The sequence below is a fragment of the Haliaeetus leucocephalus genome, unplaced genomic scaffold (genome assembly GCF_000737465.1).
Source record: "Haliaeetus leucocephalus isolate CR32 unplaced genomic scaffold, Haliaeetus_leucocephalus-4.0 Scaffold206, whole genome shotgun sequence".
In the NCBI taxonomy this organism is placed as follows: domain Eukaryota; kingdom Metazoa; phylum Chordata; class Aves; order Accipitriformes; family Accipitridae; genus Haliaeetus; species Haliaeetus leucocephalus.
Genome location: NW_010972642.1, coordinates 2,584,149 through 2,606,233, shown reverse-complemented (window position 1 = coordinate 2,606,233; position 22,085 = coordinate 2,584,149). Strand labels below are relative to the sequence as shown.

Sequence of the window (22,085 nt, the reverse complement as noted above, 5' to 3'; positions counted from 1 at the left end):
TCTCCCAAAGGACACTCACAAATCAGTCTTCAGAAGGTAATGTTGTATAAAGCTCCTGAAATGGGACTAGGAACATTATTTAGGAAACTAAATAAGCTGGAGTTTTTCCTCAGCATCAAACCAATTGACTGTGTCACTTGGTCAGATTTTATCTGAGAATAGATACACCAGATTGCCTGGGGAAATTAAACTCCTCCTCAATAAGGGGAGGTGGGGGGAGCTCTGCTTGAATATTAATATTAGTAGTATACTTCAGAGCTGAAAAAAGCTATAAAATATTTACCACATGAAAGGTATATTGGCTGGCATACAGATATGATCACTACAAAGATCAGTAAGTCTTAACATTTTAGATTCTAGGGTCTCCTGGGTGAAGAATCAAGTGACCTGTCACTCAAGCACAGAAAACACATTGAGGTCAGCTTAAAATGTTATCAAATTACCTGACCTTACAGTTTAATATCGATTTTAGGTTCTTCTTAGTCTACTGTCTTCGTTTCCTTATTATAACTATAATGCAATTTTCTAATAGTGTTATTTCCTGTGACATTTTCTAATCATTGTTTACTACATGTGGTGATTTTCCATCTTAGAGCACCATTAGATAAAATACCATTAAAATGGCATTAAATAAAAAAAAGCATTAAAATATAATATTGTCAGAACTGTCTGCAAACATAAGCAATACTGTTTGGTATTGAAGAAAGAAACCTAACTTTTTTTTTTTTTTTTTTTTTTTTTTTAAAAAAAAGCCATGTTTGAGTAACAAGTCTGCAATTAACTGAGTAGATATAGTCCTGTGGAAGCTGAACAATACCTCAGCTTTGTAAGGAAGATGGGAAAGTTGTGTCTTATGGGCAAGATCTCAGGCAAGAAGTTGTCCTCAGAGATCTTAAATCACCCAATCAACCCTTGCCTTTTCTAAAATTCTTGTAGTCCACCTCAAAGCATTGTGCTTCCTGAGTTCACAGTAAGATGTATGCTGAGTTTCCTGCTGCTATGAGGAACTTAGCCCTTTACAAATCAGTCTGTGAAGTATTTGCCTTTCTTTAGCAGCAGGATGTTCAAGACTAGGCTAAGAAAAGGTACCAATATTATCATCCGATCATTTTAAGTGCTGGGTTTTTTCTCAAAACTATTTTTTCAGGTAGCAAAATTACAGTGGACATTAAAGAGTTATAGCCCAATCAGAAGCTGCTGTTATTAAAAATTTACGTTGTGTGTGTAATTTTTCCTGTTCCCTTGGAAAGATACAATGGTAAGAAATTTTGTTCAATACAAATAAAAATGTCAATGTAATATGCTTATAATTTTGCAGTCTCAGATCATAAATATTAGACTATTATTCTCACAAAGTAATTAATCATAATTTTGAAATTACCTGAATTTTAAAAGTGTCAAAAAAACCTTCAGTCTTTATGAATTAGTTCTAAGTAATGGTAGGGCCAATGTCAGTAACCATTACTTATTCAGGATACCATTTACTCACACAAGAAGTCCCATTAGCTTAACAAAATCATTGAGAACATGCCGCTCTGGAAAACAGACCACTGGGTTGTTGCAAGCCTAGTGACGTTGCTTTATTGAGCGGGGTGTTATCCTCCAGAACAACTGCTACTGCAGAGCATCATTAATAGTACCAGATATGAACAAACAGTGATGCAGGTTCAAGATTGCCACCATCTTTGGACAACAGGGGAACGTTACGGTAACCTATAAATACAATGACACTTTATTAGTGCATTAAACACAAACACAAAGATTATGATGGAGTGGTTTTATGATCTACTATGCAAATAAAGCATAATTTCTGATTCTCTAAATAACTCTTTAAAACTGAAATGATACAGAACCCAAATCCCATTTCTACTGGTTTTCTCCTCTACATATACAGTATTTTAATTCTGGCATTTTTGGACACAGAGTGAAAAACTCCAGTGTCTTTCAGAATGTGGTGTTTTTTCAAACTGAAGACTTTCAGCCCAATGATATTTAAGCATGGGGAAAGCATACATTTTAACATCCAAAGATGTTATGCGCTGTACGCATTATTCTGATAGCAAATTAAATAACTTCTGAATCAACAGTGATAGTGCCTTAGGGAAGAAAGAATGGTATTGCAGCAGTAATGCACTGTCCAGCTGAGGCAGAAAAAAAAAAAAGCATAGTGTAAGATCTTCTACCATGACATCTTAAGTAAGTCTGTTAAGATCTCTTTTTACATATGAGTGATTCCCAGCATGCCTAGAAACTACAAGTTCATCTGGTTGTTGAAGCATTTGGAGAAGCTATAGTACTCAACTTCAAACTTAATTAACTTACCTGCTTGCAAAACAAAACAATCCTTTTATACAACATAAAAGTTCACCTGGCATCTAAAGTTCAGCTTCTGGACAGCAGATGTTAAAGCTGACTCCAGGCAATATGCATCCGAGATCAACTTTTACAGCATGCACACAGTATGTGGAAGACTTGGTTTATTTCCTATCCAAAGATACACTCCAGGGACTAAGACTCATTTCTAAAGATTGTGTTCTAGCCCCTACCTACAGAATAGCCTGCAAAGTGTCCTGAGAGAAGTAAAACTTCTTTTTTATTGAAATTGTTCCAATTTGTATGAAATAATTAACTATTCATTGATCCAGTGATAACAGCAGTAATAATTGAATTCCTGTCCTGTGTTAGAGTTCTACAGGGCAGACTTGTTGGGACAGGGACTGTAACCAAGGACCCCCCTCCTCTTGCCTTTAACCACCCAGGTAGGGAATTATTCTCACCTTCAGCCCCTCTGAGTATACCTACTTAATCACTGCATGAAAAATCAAATACTGCTACAGGTGGGCAGCAGGCATTCTTCCCCAGTGTAATCTGCAACTGAGGTGGGAGGCTGCTGCTGGGGAAAGGCAGGCAGTGATGATATACATTTGAATCCTTTCAAGAGATAACGCAGGAGAGGGTGGCAATGGCACAACTTTGTCCCACTGCCTATCAAAGAAAAAAAAAAGATGTAATCACTGCTCAGCTTTTGGAAGCAACTTGCTCTCAGGGACACCTCAGGGTTATGAATCCTAGGGAAGGAGGGATAGTCCTGTAGTGCAGATTAAAGCAATTGGAACTGTGAAGAGTAAGATTTAAATCCTAACTCACTCTTCAGCATGGTTTAGACAGTTCTTTCCTAAGAAATCTAGACTGTTGTGACTCTCTCTGCAAGACACATTGTTTTCCCCTTTCACTATTTAGGGTGCTTAGGCCCCTAAAGCAAAACCATGGTTCCAGATCTGGAATCCAGAGGTCTCAATGTTAAGCACTGCAATAAACTTTGATATTATCTGTCAGTTCATCTCTTAGCATTTCATTTATGCCTCTGAGCATCTTGATGGCATCTTGCATTTTTTACATTAAGTGGGTGTTGGTGCAATGTGTTTGGCAGTGTTTATAGCTTTTGTACCTACACTCATTTCCTAGCATTTTTAATTACTCCACTTAAAAGCTTTCCTGTAGAATCTGCATGCTTTTACTTTTCCAAAATATGAATCCCCAATTTGTGACTGAAATGAATCATACAGGCACATTAGAGACATACTGAAAAACTGTACAACAAAAAAAAAAAAAAAAAAAGAAATTGATGATTTTACGAGCATATGTAAGTTTTAGTGTCTGCTATTTAAATTTGTCTCAGACATCGTGAGTTGTCAGGGGTTTGTGGTTTTTTTCATTATCCTGAAATATATAAATGAAAGGAAAGTAAAAGGTGATCGGTGTAAAAATTCACATTGGAGAAAAGCAAGTCTGCTTTAACAGTAATGTCTTTGTTCTTGTGTAACTCCTCAACCTCAGCTAAGATTCACAAACAGCTTTATGACTTCAGAACCTGGAAAGAAAAAGCCATTAAAAACCCTGTTAAGCTTAATAAAAAGGCACATTGCCCAACCTTTTGCCTTCACATCTTCATTCACTAATAAATGTTGTTTGTTTGTTTTGTCAGAAATAGCTTTGGAAATTCAATATAGTAAACAGCCATTTCACATAAGCCTTTCTCCTTGGCCTACTGACTTCTGTGTCTGCTCTTTATGTGCAGCCTATTAATCATGCAAGATTTCAGAAGCTATACTGATGTAGTAAAAGAAACACTACTAAGAAAAATACCATAAATATTTTGCTTAATTTATATTCTTCATTCTCCACTCCGAAAAGGTGCAGATAGGTTACCTGAGGTTTTGGGGTTTTTTTCATTTTGTTTTAATCTGGCTTGTATTGGGTTTTGAGCCTGAGTAGAAAATACACAAAACTCTTACTTTGATAGTAGTTCTGACTAATCTCTCTTCCTGTTTGCTATTATAATGAGTTAAAAATACTGTCTGAGCAGTTTCTATCTAGAATGGAATACTGCAGTAGGAATAATTAACTGTCATTAATATTCTTTTGATTTCTATACTGTGGATTTGCATTCAGAGACTACAATGACTTAGAGTGCCATTTTTAGGTATGGTTTTACAATTCTCCTTTAGGAAATGAATATAATGCTGTACTTTGTCAATACTACAATAATGATAAAAACCTGGAATGATGTAGATTTTTTGAGCTGTTATAGATGGCTCACAAAAATGTTACCTTTACTCAGGCTCAGCAGTGGTAAAGTGTATTGACCAAGGAATTCATTTGCAACCAGAGATATCTCATCCTCCACACAGAAGCGTATCAGTGCCAGTTCTGGAACTTGGACAGTAAAAGAGAAAGTTTCATCCCATCTAGGGCTCAAAGCTAACGAAAAAGAAAATACACAGTATCAAAATACCATTTCATTTTTTCTACTCAATATCTGAATTATTCTATGTGCTATCACTAGTCTGAACTGGTAAAGATTTGTTCTTTTTCCCTAGATTTCTGTGCCCATTTAAATAAATAATGAGACTCCCACTGACTGCAATGGTATATAGGTCACATCTTTTGTATAGATTAAGTTAAAACTGTCAGAGGGAAGCTCTCAGAAGGAAGCTAACAGAGCGTGCTTGGGACTTCCCTACAGCATGCAGGCCAGCCCCTTCTAAGGATTTGTCATGTATTAGCTAAGTAATAATGTAAATCAAAAGCCTAAGAAAGTTGGTGTTGTCTCTCAGAAGAGCGCAAAATGGGACAACGATTGCCAGGTTAAGACCTTCTGCTCAACTTAAATTTTTCCTATAGCCATACCAGTTTCACAGTTTTGCAAAAGCTTCTCCTTTCACAGTGTTGGAAATGAGGCAGGAGCTAAATACATTAAGGTAGTAAAGCGATAACTTGACTAAAAATACAAGAAGAGGATGTGGAACAGGAGGGGGGGTGCTTTGTCTTGAGCAATGTTCATACAGAGAACAAAGAAATTCAGGGGCAGATTTAAAACAGCAGCCATCTACAAAAAGGAAAAAGGAAAAATGGAAGGCAGAGGCACAGAAGAAGGGAGATCACAGGGAACTTTTAGTCTGAGACATCAAGAAGATCTGTATGATAAAGGTGAGGGAATGCTCGAAGACAACTACGAAGAGTCCACACTTCACCCGTTAAGCAATTAAGGGACTAGTCCTACTAGAAACTTCATATGAAGTAAGTGAAGAAGTCACAGAAATTTCTTCAGAAAAAAATGTCTTTAAATTTACCAATTAGTGTACTGGGTTTGGCTGGGATAGGGTTAATTTTTCTCCTATCAACACCTATGGTGTTATGTTTTGGATTTGTGACCGAAACACTGTTGATAACACACCAATGTTTTAGCTGTCGCTGAGCTGAGCTCACACAGAGTCAAGGAATTATCTCTTTCTCATGCTGCAACCCCCTCCTCCCCATCCCAGCGAGGAGGCTGGGGTGCATAAGAAGTTGGGAGGAGACACAGCTGGGACCCCAACAGACCCAACGGGTACCCCAAGCCATATAACATCATGTTCAGCATAAAAAAGCTGGGGGAAAGAAGGAGGAAGGGAAGACTTTCAGAGTTACAGTGTCTGTCTTCCCAAGTACCCGTAACACATGACAAAGCCCTACTTTCCTGGAGATGGCTGAACACCTGCCTGCCAATAGGAAGCAGTGAATGCATTCTTTATTTCGCTCTGCTTGCACACGCAGCTTTTGCACTACCTATTAAAGTGTCTTTATCACAACCCAAGAGTTTTCTCCCTTTTGCCCTTCCAACTTTCTCCCTTCTCCCACTGAGGGAGAGTGAGCAAGTAGCTACGTGGGGCTGAGCTGCCGTCCAGGGTCCTACTAGTCTACAAAAACGGCACATAGCATGAACTTCTGCTACAGATTATGTGCCAGAAGATCCTACTCTAGAGAGAAATAATTGCAGTCTCTAAGTACATAACAACTTCTTGGGATGAAAAAATGGTACTTCCTTATAAAATATTATTGTGCTTTGTTCACAGTCAAGAGAATAAGGCTGATGCTTACCATTGCTCTTTATAACACTAGATTTTTTTTTCACTTGATCTTCTGGCACACCGTAAATTTCTATCTGCACTAAAGGGTCAGCTTTGTTAGTCTTCGACAGGTTACTGGGTGGTAACTGATGACCACTGATGAGCTGGAAAATTAAAGTTATAATGTATTGAGAAAACTGTAAGAATGAGCTTTACATAGTAGCCATAGCAGTAAAAACTAATTGTTCCATAAGAATCTACTGTAAGAAGCATACACCAGCCATGAACTGTTACAAAAATACATATTAAAACCAATGAAATTAAGAATATGGTGCTTCCCATTTAATTTAATTCTTGGCTAATTTCATATAGAATCATAGAATAGTTTGGGGTGGAAGGGACCATTAAAGGTCATCTAGTCCAACTGCACCTGCAATGAGCAGGGAAACCTTCCACTAGACTAGGTTGCTCAGAGTCCCATCCAGCCTGGCCTTGAACACTTCCAGGGATGGGGCACCTACCACCTCGCTGGGCAACCACCTGTTCCAGTGTTTCACCAGCCTCATTGTAAAAAAAAACAACAAACAAACAACAAAACAAACAAACAAAAAAAACACAAAACCCCCCACCAAAACCACTGATATCATGTTTTAGATAATAATTTTCCGATTTAAGTTTTTATTCAATAAACAGCCATAAAAATTATAATTTTTTACCATGTAAAATAATAACGTTGGAGGAATCAGTCTCAGGATTTTTACATTTTCTGAGATCAAGCTCATGAATTTCTATTAAAGCTGTGTCCAGTGGACAAACGCTAACACCCACGATGACATCAGCATTGTGTTACAGAGTATGTATCAGCCTGCCTCACCTGTGTTCCTTCTCTTTCACAGTAGCACATAAAACCTCTGCATTTAGTAGGCTCCCTAATGTTTTTCTCCATAATTTAGTTAGCTACCTGGAAATTTTGCCTCAGACTGCCCTGTAATCTGGCACCCAGCCTATGAAAGGATTTATGAAAGTAAGTCACAAATTTGTCTGCTTTCTATCTGTATTTCAGGACACCTAGGAGAGAATAACCATCTGTACAGTAATCTGCTTTTTAGAAATCAGTGTATGGAATGTATCAAGAGAGATATACAAGCCTGCAAGCCTAGGTGAAAGATATGACTTATGATCCAGCTCTCAAGACTAAGCATCAAAACTCATGATACAGATTCTTATTCCCCTGTCAACCACAAAAAAAAAACCAAAAAAAACCCAAAAAAAACAAAACAAGAAAACCCCCCACAAATTCCACCTTTTGCTTAGGTATTTTCTGTAACACCTTGCGCCAAGAAAGGTTCTAACCTGAAACATTGTAGAGCAGCGGCTTAACAAATCCTGATGCTATCCCCTTTCTTCCTAGAAAATACCTACTACCTTCATTAGAAAGCTTTGCAAGCTGCAAGCACTGATGAACTGCCCACTTAGAGGCAGGGGAGGTTCATTGACACACCCTGAATGTCATGATGAAAATTCAGCCACACCATTGGCCAAGTCCTGCTTTCCACTCTTACTCCATTGCTAGATCCAGTCTTAAGTCTCCCACAGGGTGGGAAAAGACTGAGCTCTTTCCAGCACACTATGACCCAAATCCATAAATCAAATCAATTTTTGAGACCCAAGGTGAAGCTGACATGCAGAGAGAGTAGTAAATAACATGGTAGGCTCAGAAGTTTCCGTATGAAATACCTTGAATATTTGTATTTCTGCTTCAAAGGCTATATGCTGCTTGTTAATGGGAATTGTGGCACATCAGGTTAAGAAGGACATTGAATTCAGTAAAATCGGGCCCTGTGTGATTTTTGTGTTCACTTATGTTCTTCATTCATTCATTCCCAGTCACACAGATTTGACCCCAGATGTTTTATATCTTTGCCCTCTGCTAAGTAATTTCTCCATTCATGAAGTTAGTAACTCTTCTTTAGCAGAAACTGTTTTTCCTTTGACTCGTGCTCCTGACTCTTTTTGTCTTCAACCATCATTTCCTGGGTTTTGCTGCTGACTCTATGAATGGGGCTCTCTGTGCCCTACAGTCCCTCAGCTGGTGGGATGCCATTGCTGCTTTGTATCCTGCACTACCCAGCCTGTCATCTTAGTCTATGATGTCCTCAGTCTAAAAAGCTGCCTTTCTCTTTTCCAACTTCTTCCAAACTCAGAGATTTCCTTCCCATTGTCAATGACTTTGTCTGTCTCCTGCATTACAACTGGGGATTTCTCCTCATCTTAATTAACTCCAGCTTTATACACGTAAGGGCTAAAATAACTGAAGTATATGCATGGGTGCTTGAAATCACCCAGTAATGTCTATTCATAATTGGTATGCCCACTGTTAGGACACTAAAATGTTCTTGATTATGTGTATACATTATGCAAGTATTTTATAATTGTTATTAGCTGATGTTTTATCTCCATTATTTATTTCTCTGAAAGGAACAAAATAGCAATTATAAATTAATTGTATGCTAATTAAATAGCATTTATGCAAGTAGTGTACTGTGTAATCAGAAATAGCACTTTTTCATTGGGAAAAGCTAGTTTTCTAACTAGTGAACAATTATAAAACATCTACTTGACCTCAAAAGAAGGGTTTTTCTAACCCATTATGTTTAAATGACATGTATTTCTAATATTTTTAAGAAGTAAATCAGATTTTAATTTGGGAGAAGTAGAAATAATTCAAAGGCTGATTGATTCATCCCCTTTTTTTACACTTATTTGTATAATTTTAGGATGATAAATAGTCTTTTATGTATGCATAGGAAGATAATGAAACTTAAAAGAAGCATAAAGCTTCCTATTGTATCTTTAAACATTTCCAGTTGTCAATTACCATTATAATAGCATATGTGATATTTCTAATACTTAAAGAAAATAACACCAAAAGTACACATTCAGTTTCTGAGTTTTCAGAGTTCAGTCCCCACAATCGTAACTAAGGCCCTTTGTCAGCTACACTTGTGACACAGTGCAAGTTATATTTATATTTCTGTACACAACACCATGAAAAATCATGTACTTTTACAAACTACTGTAACTTCTGAACACCTACATATTTTTAGCAAACGTAAGTGAACTACAGATGGGAAACCACCTAAGCAGCAGCAGATACTATATGAGAGTTTTAACACATTGTTAAAAAACAATATTAAACTTCCCAACAACCAGGAATGGGGTTAAAATGAGAAACCAATAACAGATAACAAATAGGTCTGAGCTACATAACATTTGTTTCCATATTTTATGGAACAAACCAACAATTAACAAAGCTTACCCTTATTGAGAGAGACATTGGTTTACTGTATCTTCCCACATTGTGTGGGGTAAACGTTGAATTGCGATTTCTCAAGAATTCTGGTTTCAGAATGTAGCCACAACCACCATTGTCTAGGAATTTTCCATCTTGCAATTCCATTTGTACTCCTGGTGTCTGGAAGTTTAATGCCACTATAAAATTAAATAAATATTGATTTTAGTGAATTAGAGTTGATACCATTTTATAAAACAACTCTCTGACAATAATAGCAAAACCAAAAGCAAATGAGATTAAAATATGAAATATCTTTCAACTCATATATAAGATCCTGTTATTTGTCTTAAATTTAGCAGTATTCAGTAATGAATGATTCATGCACAAAAGAAGTGCACTATTTAGAACTGCACCACATTTTAAGAATTACCCTATAGGTCTTTTTTACACTGCAATGTGTTGTGTGTTTTCCTTTTTCTTTCTAAATTAGACCTTGGAGAATATGAAATGAGAGATCTTTTTTCTCCATAAGGACTAAATTCACATACTAGTTTCTCTACAGTGGCAAGACCCTGCACCCTGAACCTGCTTACAAAGTTCTGGTGCAGAAGGCACATAGGATTGTAACTAACCTTTGTTATGGTACAGAATTCATCATAAAAGCATGTCACAAAGAAGATCAAGAAGGTTTAGTATAGAATTAGAATATTCAGTGCAAATACATATAAGTTTATAGAAGTAGAAGCAATTTTAAAAGTGTTCTTAAATTTATGTAAGCAAAATCTCTTCAAGCTTAATCCTCCAATACTGGTGTTTATTGTTAGTATGCACCTGAGAGATTTTCCTTTCCTTGGCAGCTCAAAACATTTTTGGTGTTGCTGCAGCAGCAATAATAAAATAATACACTTCTCATCAACCGGATATTGTAATTCATGAGATAAAGCCAACATTGAAATAGACCAGTTTAATGAAATTTTCCCCTATTCCGGTACATTGGAGCTTCCTGTTATATTCAAAATAGAAAATGCACAAGTCAAATCAGCGAAGTGATAACACGACATGTGTTAAATAGGAAATGATAAAAAGTCATTTACTTGATGGCTTGGTAGGAAAAAAAATGAAGACTTTAAGCAGTACAAGTGACTCCTCATAATAATTCAGGAAGAGGACCTTATTACATTTTCCTATGAGATAATACAAATGTATTAAGTGTTGACTGAACATTTGGCAGAATTCAGAAATCCTTATCTCATGTGGAAAATGCAAGAAATTTGGATCTGTTTCACTGCAAAAATTATTTGTTTCTTCACTGCTTTGATGATCCTAAAAATCTGTAGTAAATGACACAAACAGGAACATATCTGTAGAGTGAAGCAGCTGATACTACAGACCTAATGTTTGCAGTACACATGTTTTCGGTGGGATTACTTCAGAAGAGCTCTAGCCTGGTCCCATGACCTCAGTAACAATTAATGGCTGGAATACATCAAGTGCTCCCAGAATGCATCCTCTGTTTCATCTGAAAGGATCCCATCTGTGCTAGCTAAGATTGCTCTGCAACATGAACCAACGTGCAGTAAGTAGGAACAATTGGGAACCTTGCCTAAAAAAAAAAAAACCAAACAAAAAAACCCCAAACCAACAACAACAAAATACAACATGCACTCCTGCTTTGGACTAAATGCTAATGTCAATGCAGGCATAGGTCCTGTGTCAATATGCAAAGGAACTTTAAGCTTATTTTACCTTTGACAATAGAAATTAAACTTCAAAATGTTCATATTGCCCATAGTGCACCATTATCTTTTTTAAAAAGGATAAGTATTCTCTTCATATAGTTTTGGCAGTGGTTCACAATTTGTTTTTTAGGACTCCACACATCATCCAGAAACAGACCCAAATGTGGTGCTATATGACCCTTGTAGCTTAATACATTCAAGCAGTGCAATGAATGCTACAGAGCTGCAGCTTGAGACCACTTGAAGCCTAGGTCCTGGGATGATCTACAAATGACTCACTATCTCTCAGTCCATAGGTAATTCCTAGGCCATACTTTTACAATATGTGGTTTAAAAAGTGTAACTGAAATTAGGCAAATCGAACAGTCATAGCTTCAAATAGCAACTTCCACACGATGAAACAAATTACATGATTGCACCTAATGAGACTGTTGCTAAATTTGCCAGGCTTCATGGGCTAGTAAGCAGAAAAATCTGATTTAAGAACAGAAACAAGCAAAGAATACTTTACATTTTATCATATTAGGAAAATTACTTTTGCAACACAAGTGAAGGGCAATGTTGTTATGGGTTGATATCTTCAAAAATCAACACTATATTTTTACTTAATTTAATTTTACCTTAGAATAAGTTAAAAAGACACTGAACAGTAGTTTTAATTTACCTACTGATTTCCCGGTATTGCAAGTTGTAATCTGGTTACAGTAAGTGAATGTGAAATTTTGTATTATATTTTCTGAGATGCATACCTCTACTACAACTGTTCGCAAGGTTCATAGCTGCTTGGGACGTCCTAGGACAATGGTTTACGGTGTACTGTTGATGCACAATTTTTCTCATTAATCAGATGCAGTTATAACCCTTACACTTCTTGAGAAATGGCAAAGTTCATAAATTAAAACCCGTGTTTTCCCTTGTCTAGCAGCTTGGTCTTAGCAACATCTTTCTGCAAGGAAGGCTGAATTTCTACCCAACGTTTCATTTTAGTTCTCCTGAATTCAAGAACAGAACTGTCAATAACATGCTTTGTACTGCTGTTTTATGAAACAGTAGAAATTCAATGCATGTACGAAGAGAGCTTTAAACTGATGGTTTCTTTTGGAAAGAAGCCCAAATATGCTTACTATGAAACCATCTGAACAGTACATAATCTTAGCATATGGTTTTCATAGGAAAGTACAGGCACCTGAAGTTTAGCACTGTGTAAGTTAAACTTTCTCCTGAGTCCTTCCATTAGCATCAAAAGCATTTCAATATTGGCATCAAAATCAAAACAGCAGAGCAAAACATGGGCTTGGAGGACAACCTGAGCAAAGGAATTCCTCAGTGTGATTCCTGCATCTGAAACAGCCTTCTTGGAACTGTGAAGCAGAATATCCTTCAGATCAGAGTATTTAATACTCAAGTCTTCTTGCAAAGTACCAAAGCTGCCATGGCCATCCCTGTTGACCCTGGATGTAAACAACTTCATATAGCAAGTTAGTAGATAGCCTAGCTTCAGAAAGATTAAACAATCCATAATGCACAGAGGAATACAAAGGGTATACTTCATCCCAAAACCCCTGTATCACAAGCAGTTAACCGAATTCAGTCCTACAACTAATTGCAGAACTAACCATAATATAAGTATTCAAATACAGCACCTTCCATAAGCACTACCTTTCAAGACATAATTGATTTTTAGACTGAAAGCAAAAGCTTTTGAAAACCAAAGCAAGCACTGGGGTTCTTAGATGTCTAAGTGACTATGATTTGAAGGCAGTTGAGGAAAGCTGCATGTCTTTTGTCTGTGATGCTGCCTTTCAATTAATATTCCTATTGGGACTTTTAAATTGTCATTTTTTATTTTTTATTCTTTGCTTCCTGGTTCTATTAGCTATGTTACGACCCTAAGGTTTAATATATTTTCTGCATTTAAAAGGGAAGATTTTAAAATGGATAAGCACACATTTGTCACCAATTTTCCCTAAAATGAGTTACTTAATTGCATTTTATGCCATCTAAAATCCATCTCAAAAAGTCTAAATTTTATGCAGTCTCCAAAAATATCAGATGCAAAAAGCACTCTGTGCCAATGTTCCTATCTCCGTGAGTTACTTCACTCATTTGAGTCTAAAGAGATATAATAGATCACACTTCCAACCCTTTGATCAGTCTTGTTGTCATCCTCTCAGCTCTTCCCAATTGTCTATGTTCTTAAAATGGGCCGCTCGCAATGAATGCAACGCATCTTCTGTGCCTTAGATATCCAAAATTTGAACTGAATCCCACACAGACTGGGAACTACTATGAAAACAGGACCATATCCTAATGATCTGGTGCATTTTGTCTTTGGTGATGAGCTGACCCATGTGATTGAATTTGAAGACACTGCATTAATTCCATGTTAGCACTCCCAGCTCAGTGTTGACTGTCTACCCTTTCTTCTCACATGCAGGTCACAGCTGCACCCAATCCATCACTGTCCAGATTTACAGAAATATCTTCAGAAGTCCTTATGTGACTGGGTAGTCCTCATTACTTTTTTCAAAGGGATGTAGGTGGCTTTTTAAAAATTTCATCCACAGCCTGAATAAAGGGCATGCTAATTGAGTGTGAGTTGACTCAAAATGTGGATGAAAAGGGAGGATATTCAGTCATCAGATTATGCTGAAACCAACTGAAAACATCTGAAGGAAGGATAAACCTTAACATGATGACATATTGTCACTTGTTACATACACCAGGAAACAAGCATTCATTTATCAAAAGCAGCATACACAGCAGGAGGATCTCTTATCAGTAGTAAACAAATTCTATCAAACTCAAATGTGATAATACCTTCATCATCTGAATGATAAATATAATACCAATTTCTAAGCCCTGTGCAAACATTAACTATCACAATATCCTCAACTACAAATAATATTTCCCTTTTAGTTTATTGAAAATATTATTTAATCTAATATGCAGCCTGATGGAGTTTGCATAAGAAAAATCCAATGCATACTATAGTACCTTGTAAACCCTTCTCACTAAGAGCAGATGTGAGGAAGAGAATGTGCTCTATCACCAAGTGGTCAGAACATGTAAGCTGAAAAAATGGTGGAACATGGTAGTTTTTAAACACCTTTTTCATCTGGGTCTATCTGAGAAACTAGAAAGACTTTCAGCATAATTAAGACTCTCTGCCAAATTACAGCAGCCTCCTCGGGCAGCTCTGAGCCTGAGCATTACTTGTTGTTCTAGTCCTGTCTTGACATGTCACTCTGATCCCCACTGCCATCTCTGGGTGCTTGTTAATTCAAGCTTGTGGACATACTGTCCAAAGTCGGTCTTTTACATGTCCTCAGCATCCCCTTCGCCTTGGGCTGTATGAGTTTTTTAAATCTTTATGCAGCTTTAGCCCTCTTGCCAAGCCAGTGAATAGGCAAGATCCCACCCAAACTTTACAAACAAGGAAAGGTATAGAGTGATTGGTTCCCTCACAACACACAGCAGGATTAATTTGTTCGTATAAATTTTGGCATACAAACTGTCTCTCATCTCTTTTTCTGACCAAAAAATTTGGTCAAACTGTATGTATTTTTTTTCCTCTCCTTACAGAATAGTATGGGGCTTTAGCTATTCAGACTCCAAATTTTATTAAGCTTGATTATAATTTCTGGCTTTGCTTATCACTGACGCATTTTGAAATGGATGCTCTTATTCCACAGAAACTTAATTTATGAATGACTTACAACATGAGGTATTCTGCTGTAGTAAGAGGGACTACTCTTCTGAGAACTAAGTAACGTACATAACTGTCTGACACATCATGCTCAGCATGTGCAGTCTGTCCTTATTGTCTTTGGGCCAATTCAATACTGTTGCTCTAAAGACACTATCATTAGAAATGTTAAGAATTCAGTCATTCTAATGTTCAAAATTGCTGACATTGTTCCTACTTAATTACAAGTAGCTCTACCAGAAAAAAGATGTCAGGTGATTAAAAATCATCCATTGTCCAAGTATATCTGCAACTGGTTTCAATTAGGGATCCTCTCTTGTGAGGTTCTCATGGGAAAAGTACATCGAGCATTTCTGATAAACTATCAAACCTAAAATCTAAATTGATTTTTGCTATTTAATTAATGTGTCAGTCTGAAAGTTACACTTCAGTGTAAGGCTGAGCATTTTTGGTTGTCATTTCACACCTGAAACAGACACTTTTCCAAAATAATTTTTAAAATTTGTTTGCCTTGTGCTTCTTGGCAAAAGAGTGTATATTATCAGCTTCCCTTTCCTGTTTTAGTCTGTGTCTCTAACAGAGGGTTTAAAACAAAGTCAGCAAAGAGTTCAGAGACAATTGTGTCCCTGCAATTTTTTCTGTCTTTAAAATTGACTAGATTCCAGATAAATTATTTAGTATTCTATTAGTTGTCTGCATTTGTGGATTTAGTGAATATAGCTGGAAAAAATAATGATAAAATGAAATTTCTGTCTGTCTTTGCTTTTAAGTGAAATTCCAGTATCTATCACACACACCAAAAAAACCTGCCTAAAAAGAAGCAGGCTCCAGAGTAGCCCAAGAGCTTTGTCATAAACCTGGCAGTTAGAGACATTCCTGCAAGAGAAACATGAAACCTTTATTCAGAATACCTCCCAGCCCTTGGAGCCATTCCAAAGGAAAGGTGAGTGTATTTAGGTAGCTTCATGTATCAGGGTGATATTGTCCCACCTAACTTGTAGGTGTCTACACATGTGTTAGTTGTCCCACTACAGCTAGTGAGGTTCTAATCAATGAGGTTTAAGGGACAACAACCAAAAATGGGTGCATACTTTAAGTATGACATTAAACATATCCCTGGAGTCTGCAATTCTAATAGCTGTCTTATTGGGCTGGGGACTTATGGGAGCAAACAGTAAGAGGTAAAGCAGCCCATTTTGGGGGTTCCATAAACCATGCTGGTCACGTGGCCTATTACAGCTGTGGCTTTTTTTTCCAACTACATGACTTTGTTAATCATAAACACACTTTTTTTTTTTTTTGGCATCTTAGTATTATCTTTCCACAACACACTACTCAACAGTATTTAGAAAGATTTATGTCAGTTGTGCAAGATCTAGTTTTCACTTCCTAAAGATGAATTTTTAGACTGTTAAAACCATACTAGGAAGACTAATAATATAGGTATTGACCCCTGTGTCTTTTGTGCAGCTGGCCTATGATGACTAGTCCTGTCCTTGAAACCTCAACAAGAGGGAGTGGCCAATCAAGAGATACTTTTCTATGACTTCTCATTTCATTCTTCCAGGGCATTGCTTGGCTTGGGAGCTAGCTTTCCTGTCTTTCTTACAGCACATTCCCCATGAGTCAGTTGTGGGATAAGGCCACAGCAAGCCCAAACAAAGAATGAGCTCTAGACTGGAAGGGTAGCTTTACAGAACAGCCTGGGTGTGTTTTTGCCATGAGGTGCATGACGTGTCAGATTTATGTCCTTCCTTTGAGCAGAAGAGGTGTTTTAGTTTGGGACAAAATCTGGACCCCATTTTGGAAAGATAGCTGAAGCTTTGTTTAATGGCAGGAGACTAACTGTTAGGCTTTTAGATGCAGAATGAACAAAGATGAAATGCTGTGATATACCTGTCTTTTCCATGTCATAGGCAATATTTAGAGTCAAGTCTTCTGCAAGGTTTTAAGGATCACAATGCTAGATTAAGAGTGTTCACTTAGTATCTAACTGCAGTCATGTATTCTGCAGAGCTTTGAGGTATTCTAATAACCTAACTGGACATAAAAATAAAAACATTAAAGCATGTCACTTCACAAATTTCACTAGAAATTCAAGCAACAATTCAAAGCTATAATGTAATGAATATTCTCAGTTTGTTTCAGATGTCACATTAGCTGTTGAAAAAAGCCATGTTATAGAAAATGCTTGCTTTAAACTTCTGCTGTTATAAAAAAATTCCAGTAAAAATAACCAAGAGTATAAAACTATCATGATGAAAAACTAATTAAATCTATAAGTATTCCACCATCTTTTAATAGAACATCCTGTTTTTCCTTAAATTCAATTTCATTATTTCATAAATTCCTTTACTAAATTTGACACTCCATCACATATTCTAAAATGTACAGTGTTCAGTAAGACTGAGAGATTATCTAAAATTCCCATGATCAAACATAATCTGTTTATTTAGAAAAAAAGAAAAATCAGTCCTGTTGTCTCCAGTTTTGCCATTTGTCAAGCGAGAAAGGAAAACACAGTTTCACAGGAAACATACAACTGAAAATTCCAAGATAAATTAGTGATCCTATGCCCTCTTTTTCTTTATAAGGCTTTCCAAAGTGTGCCTCTTCTTTAAGTTTTCACTCACTTAGAACCCAAGCAAGGTCAGACTTGATGGTCATTTTAAGTTGCACAGGTGAGGCATACCAAGATCTAAATAAGTGGATTTCTTTTCCCTAGGTAGCTTCAGAGGTTAAAATCAGAACTAGTTAGAGAACTCTTTATCACTCATTTTTTTCATGCATTATTTTTTGTCATATTATTACACACAAGATTTAGCCACAAAACAGATGTGACAAAATTGCCAAGCTCCATTTCGATGTCACAGGCCAAAACAGAACATAAAGCAAGAAAAAAAATCCACCATACAAGTAGTGGAACCTTCACAGTAGCATACAAATTTTTATGAGTGCTCCAGAAAACATATGCTCTATATAGCCTCTTCTAAAACAAAATTCTGTACCTGCCATACCATGGTTTTCTCATGTAACTTATGACATGTTTTGTTCATTCCTGTGGTTTGTTTTGATACAGGGATAATGTTTTCTACTGCATGCAAAGGATGTATTCAAAAGGATATTTAAGCCTTTCTTTTTTTTTTTCACTGAGATTTTCTTTTGGTTTGGTTTTTTTTCTCTGTTTTTCTCAGTCAATATAATACAACTGATATCTGTTTATTTAAATAACTGTCCCGAATTTTCTTTCCCTGCATAAATCTTTACATTCCATTTTATTTACTAAATAAAAAGGAGATATGGATACGCCAAACCAGTTCTTTCTAGTGCCACACTGCAGTTGTATGCAGGAGGCATACTAATTTTCCCAGACTATAAAAAGTTATTAGGTATTTTTCTCCATAAGACCTCTTTGTTCACAAAACCTATCCTGTTCTTACGAGTCTCAATTTTCAGAGAATGGACACTGAGTGCACAGTGATATCCAAGAGTGATTTTGTGAAAACTCTGTAATTTTTAGTGTGGTTTTTAACTTGCCTTCCTCTGGAAATTAGGTTTACGCAATTGCATAGCTCTTGTTCTCAGCCCCAACAAATCTTGAGCCTGTTGAACCATTTCATCCTGCTTTAGCTGAGTGCCAGGCTGCTCCAAGTTAGTATGTTCCAACCCATTTAGAGAAGAGAAAACTGCTGGCAAGGTACAGAAGAGAGCACTGTTTTGGGTCTATCACTAAGGGAAGTGAAGGAATAACTCAACTCTCATCATTTACATGATGCAGAGGCCTGGCAGGGAGTATTCTTGTTTGAACAAAACCTAATATATTTTCTTTGCCCAGCCAGAACAGTTAGGGATGTTGGAGGAACTGAAAGGTAAGTGAGAAGGGTAAGCTAGCAGATGTGGGGAGGGTAAAAGGAGCTGAAGAAGGGGAATAGGTGACATAAGAGAAATCTGAGAGTCCTGTGAACAGTTTTAGGAAAGTGGTAGAAGGGATCTGGAGGGATTACTTCTGTGCATGGGGTGCAGAGTGCAATGGCAGGGAGACAGGGAGGGTGTGTGGGCTATATGGACACAAGACAGACACAAAAATTGAAAAAAACTGTGTTAAATCAGTGGAAGGATATCAGCAGAACATTCACTGAGTGGAGCTTTGGGAGTTGCATTGTGAAGCACAGTTATATTTCTGCCAAACAGTTATCTAAAACAGATTAGGGAATCAAGAATAGATCTGACATGGCTTGGAAATAATATATGTGAAGAATTGCTTATAATCAGCCTCCTCCCATGAGAAAAATGTTTCTTTAAATGAAGATGCAAATGATGTGACCAAGAGGGCCAGATCTAACCACTTCCTGCATATTTTTAATTCTTCCAGGAAGGGGCCCAAAGCCCTCTACACAAAAAAATCATATGTTTTGTATACAAATGTTTAGAATGACTTTTCATTAAAGCATACTCTGAGTCAACAGTCAACGTAGTGATTTTGAAAGACTTAGTCCTGTTTGAGATCTAACAAATGGATATTCTTTGCAGAGATCAGTGTGGAGATTTACATGCTAGAAAGAAAACTAGTAAACTGCAGTATGATAAGCCTGAGAGATTAATTCAATTTTAAATTAAGGACCTCTGGCCAACGCTTCCTCTAAGCATGAAACAAACTTACTAGTTTTTAATAGCAATGTAGATGATAGTATACAGAGAGTGCACCACCCCAGCTAAATAATCCAGCAATAGCTTGACAACAGGCTAGGTGAGGATCAACAAGGACAGAATATAATCAAACCAATTTCAAATGGTATGGTAATGATGAGATACTTCCAGCAATAGCCTAGCCCAAGTCCAAATCTGTACTTTAAATAAACATTTATAATGACACAGACACACAAAAAATTATACTAACTACTAATTCTTTTACTCCTGCTGTGGTTGTAAAACTATACCTCAATACAACAGTCAGGATGAGAAGCAGAATTTGTAACAATGAGAGAATTATGAGGGGTCCAAGCACATTTCAGTTCTTTCACAGAACAGCCAGCACTGAGTGGCCAGATTCATGCAATCTCCCTAGTCATTATTTCCCACATTACCTGCAACGTGTGGCACTGACAGCACGGAATAACTCAGGGTGGGAACAGCAAATTGTAAGAAACTTAGGCTTGGGGATGTCCTCCACTGCTTGTGGTCAGGGCCACAGATGTGGGAACAGCAATCTCTCAGTGAAAGCTGAGGCATGATGCTCCTAAGTTCTATAACTGTAGGAGAGTAGCTGGGGATACATTAGGGGGTTAATCAATAAATAATATGTATGTGCATGACTGATTGGAAATAGCACGCTGTTAAAAACATTTCCAAGAAGGTAACTTGAAGCAGAAGATATTGTGGGAGCTGAGAAAGGAAACAAGTGAAAAAGAAAGCCTGCAACAAGGGTGCACATAAACTCCAGGGGCCTACAGACAAAGTGAAATCTATGCCTGTCTCTGTATGAGCGTATATTGTAATACAACAAGGCGAGACCATACCTTTCACCTCTCAAAACTGGGAGCCTACGGCAAACTACCCTGCTCACCCCACAGTATCCCTCAGGTGGCCTTGGTATAGAATCAGAATAAAGGACAGAATATATATATATATGGATGCAAAAAATATTGTTCTGTACTTTACCTAAGGCTGAAGAAGGTGTAGCAGACTGATGTAGAAAAATATTCTGCAACTGAGAATCTTTTAAACTGCAGAACAAAAAGATGAAGGCAAATTGCCTGTGAAGCCATTAAAAAGGAGTAAAGTGCTTCCAGGTGAGAGGTTTTTTCAAAGCCAGCTGAGTACAGAAGTCATGCTGATTTTTAACAATTTCGAATTAAAAACTAACTTGAAATGAAGAGACACAGAATTTATTGTCATTTCATTGCTCAGGGAACTAACAGGCTTTGTACCGGAAAGATGTTAAACTTACATTGCATCTACACAGTCACTGGAGATTCCCAGAAGCTCCCAGCTGTACCTGGATATTCTGCTGACAAGGAGCATTTGAGTGCTTATTTGCAGTAGCATATCATAATCTGGGAATTCTTGGCACAAACATTAATTGTTGTGCCCACATCTCCTGCGTCTGTGCCACTCCAGTCACACAAAAACATTGAAAACCTACAGATCCTTTAGATGAGCCTTCCATTGCTGTGTAAAAATTCCTAAATCACACATATACATGTTTCCATCACCTCCTCTAATTCAATGCTATAGGGCAATCTTAGGAAAAAGCAAATATAATTTCATTCCAATAATTTCCACCTTTAGCTAAACAGGCAGCTGCTTCTATTCCCTTGTTAACTACAAAGTAGCTATAAAGAGTGCTAGACCTCAGCTGAAAAAGAATGATTTTTTTTTAAAAGAAAAATAATAAAGAAAAGAGAAAAAAGAAAAAAAAAAGAAAAAAAAAGAAGCAGCAGCTAGTGTTCCCATTTTCTCTTATAAACATGCTCTATACCTTAGCCCCAGGTGACAAATAAGCACGGAGGGTATGGAATTTGATTAATACAGTATGCAAAAAAATGTAATCTATTTTAATTTTTTTGAAAGGTATATTCCAATTGGGGGGGTGGGGGCAGTACAGTGCTTAATGCATAGTATGCTCACTTTTACTTCAAAACCTAAGGTAACACAGCGAACATGATAATTTCAGCCCAAACAGGCAGTAAAATAAAAATTGTCATTTAGACTCTCCTTACAGACACCCACAGATAAATATCATAGAATGATTAATAAAAAAGGAGATAATATATGAAGAAAAAGAAGAAAATTCTAGTTTAGCTATTGAAAGTTCTTTATATATGTGCTTTTGCCACACTGTTTCATGATAAAATCATGATAAATGCTTTGTTTAGCCTTAGGGTAGTAGTAATACAAAACAAGGTTCAAAGCTTGTTCTTACTAGTGTTTTTCTTATTATCCAATTTAAAAAA

At 36.9% G+C, this 22,085-nt stretch overlaps 1 protein-coding gene across 2 annotated transcripts in view; it reads right to left on the bottom strand.

Moving 5' to 3' along the window:
- Positions 1–1,555: 1,555 nt before the first annotated feature.
- PLCZ1 (phospholipase C, zeta 1) overlaps positions 1,556–22,085 on the bottom strand; it is a 57,243-nt gene continuing 36,713 nt past the window's right edge. For both annotated transcript variants that reach the window (XM_010566111.1, XM_010566113.1), the window contains 4 exons: positions 9,709–9,881; positions 6,421–6,553; positions 4,612–4,761; positions 1,556–1,713 (listed from right to left, as the gene is read on the bottom strand). In XM_010566111.1, coding sequence (XP_010564413.1) covers positions 1,631–1,713; positions 4,612–4,761; positions 6,421–6,553; positions 9,709–9,881 — 539 coding nt within the window. In that variant the 3' untranslated portion in view covers positions 1,556–1,630. The remainder of the gene's footprint in view (positions 1,714–4,611; positions 4,762–6,420; positions 6,554–9,708; positions 9,882–22,085) is intronic.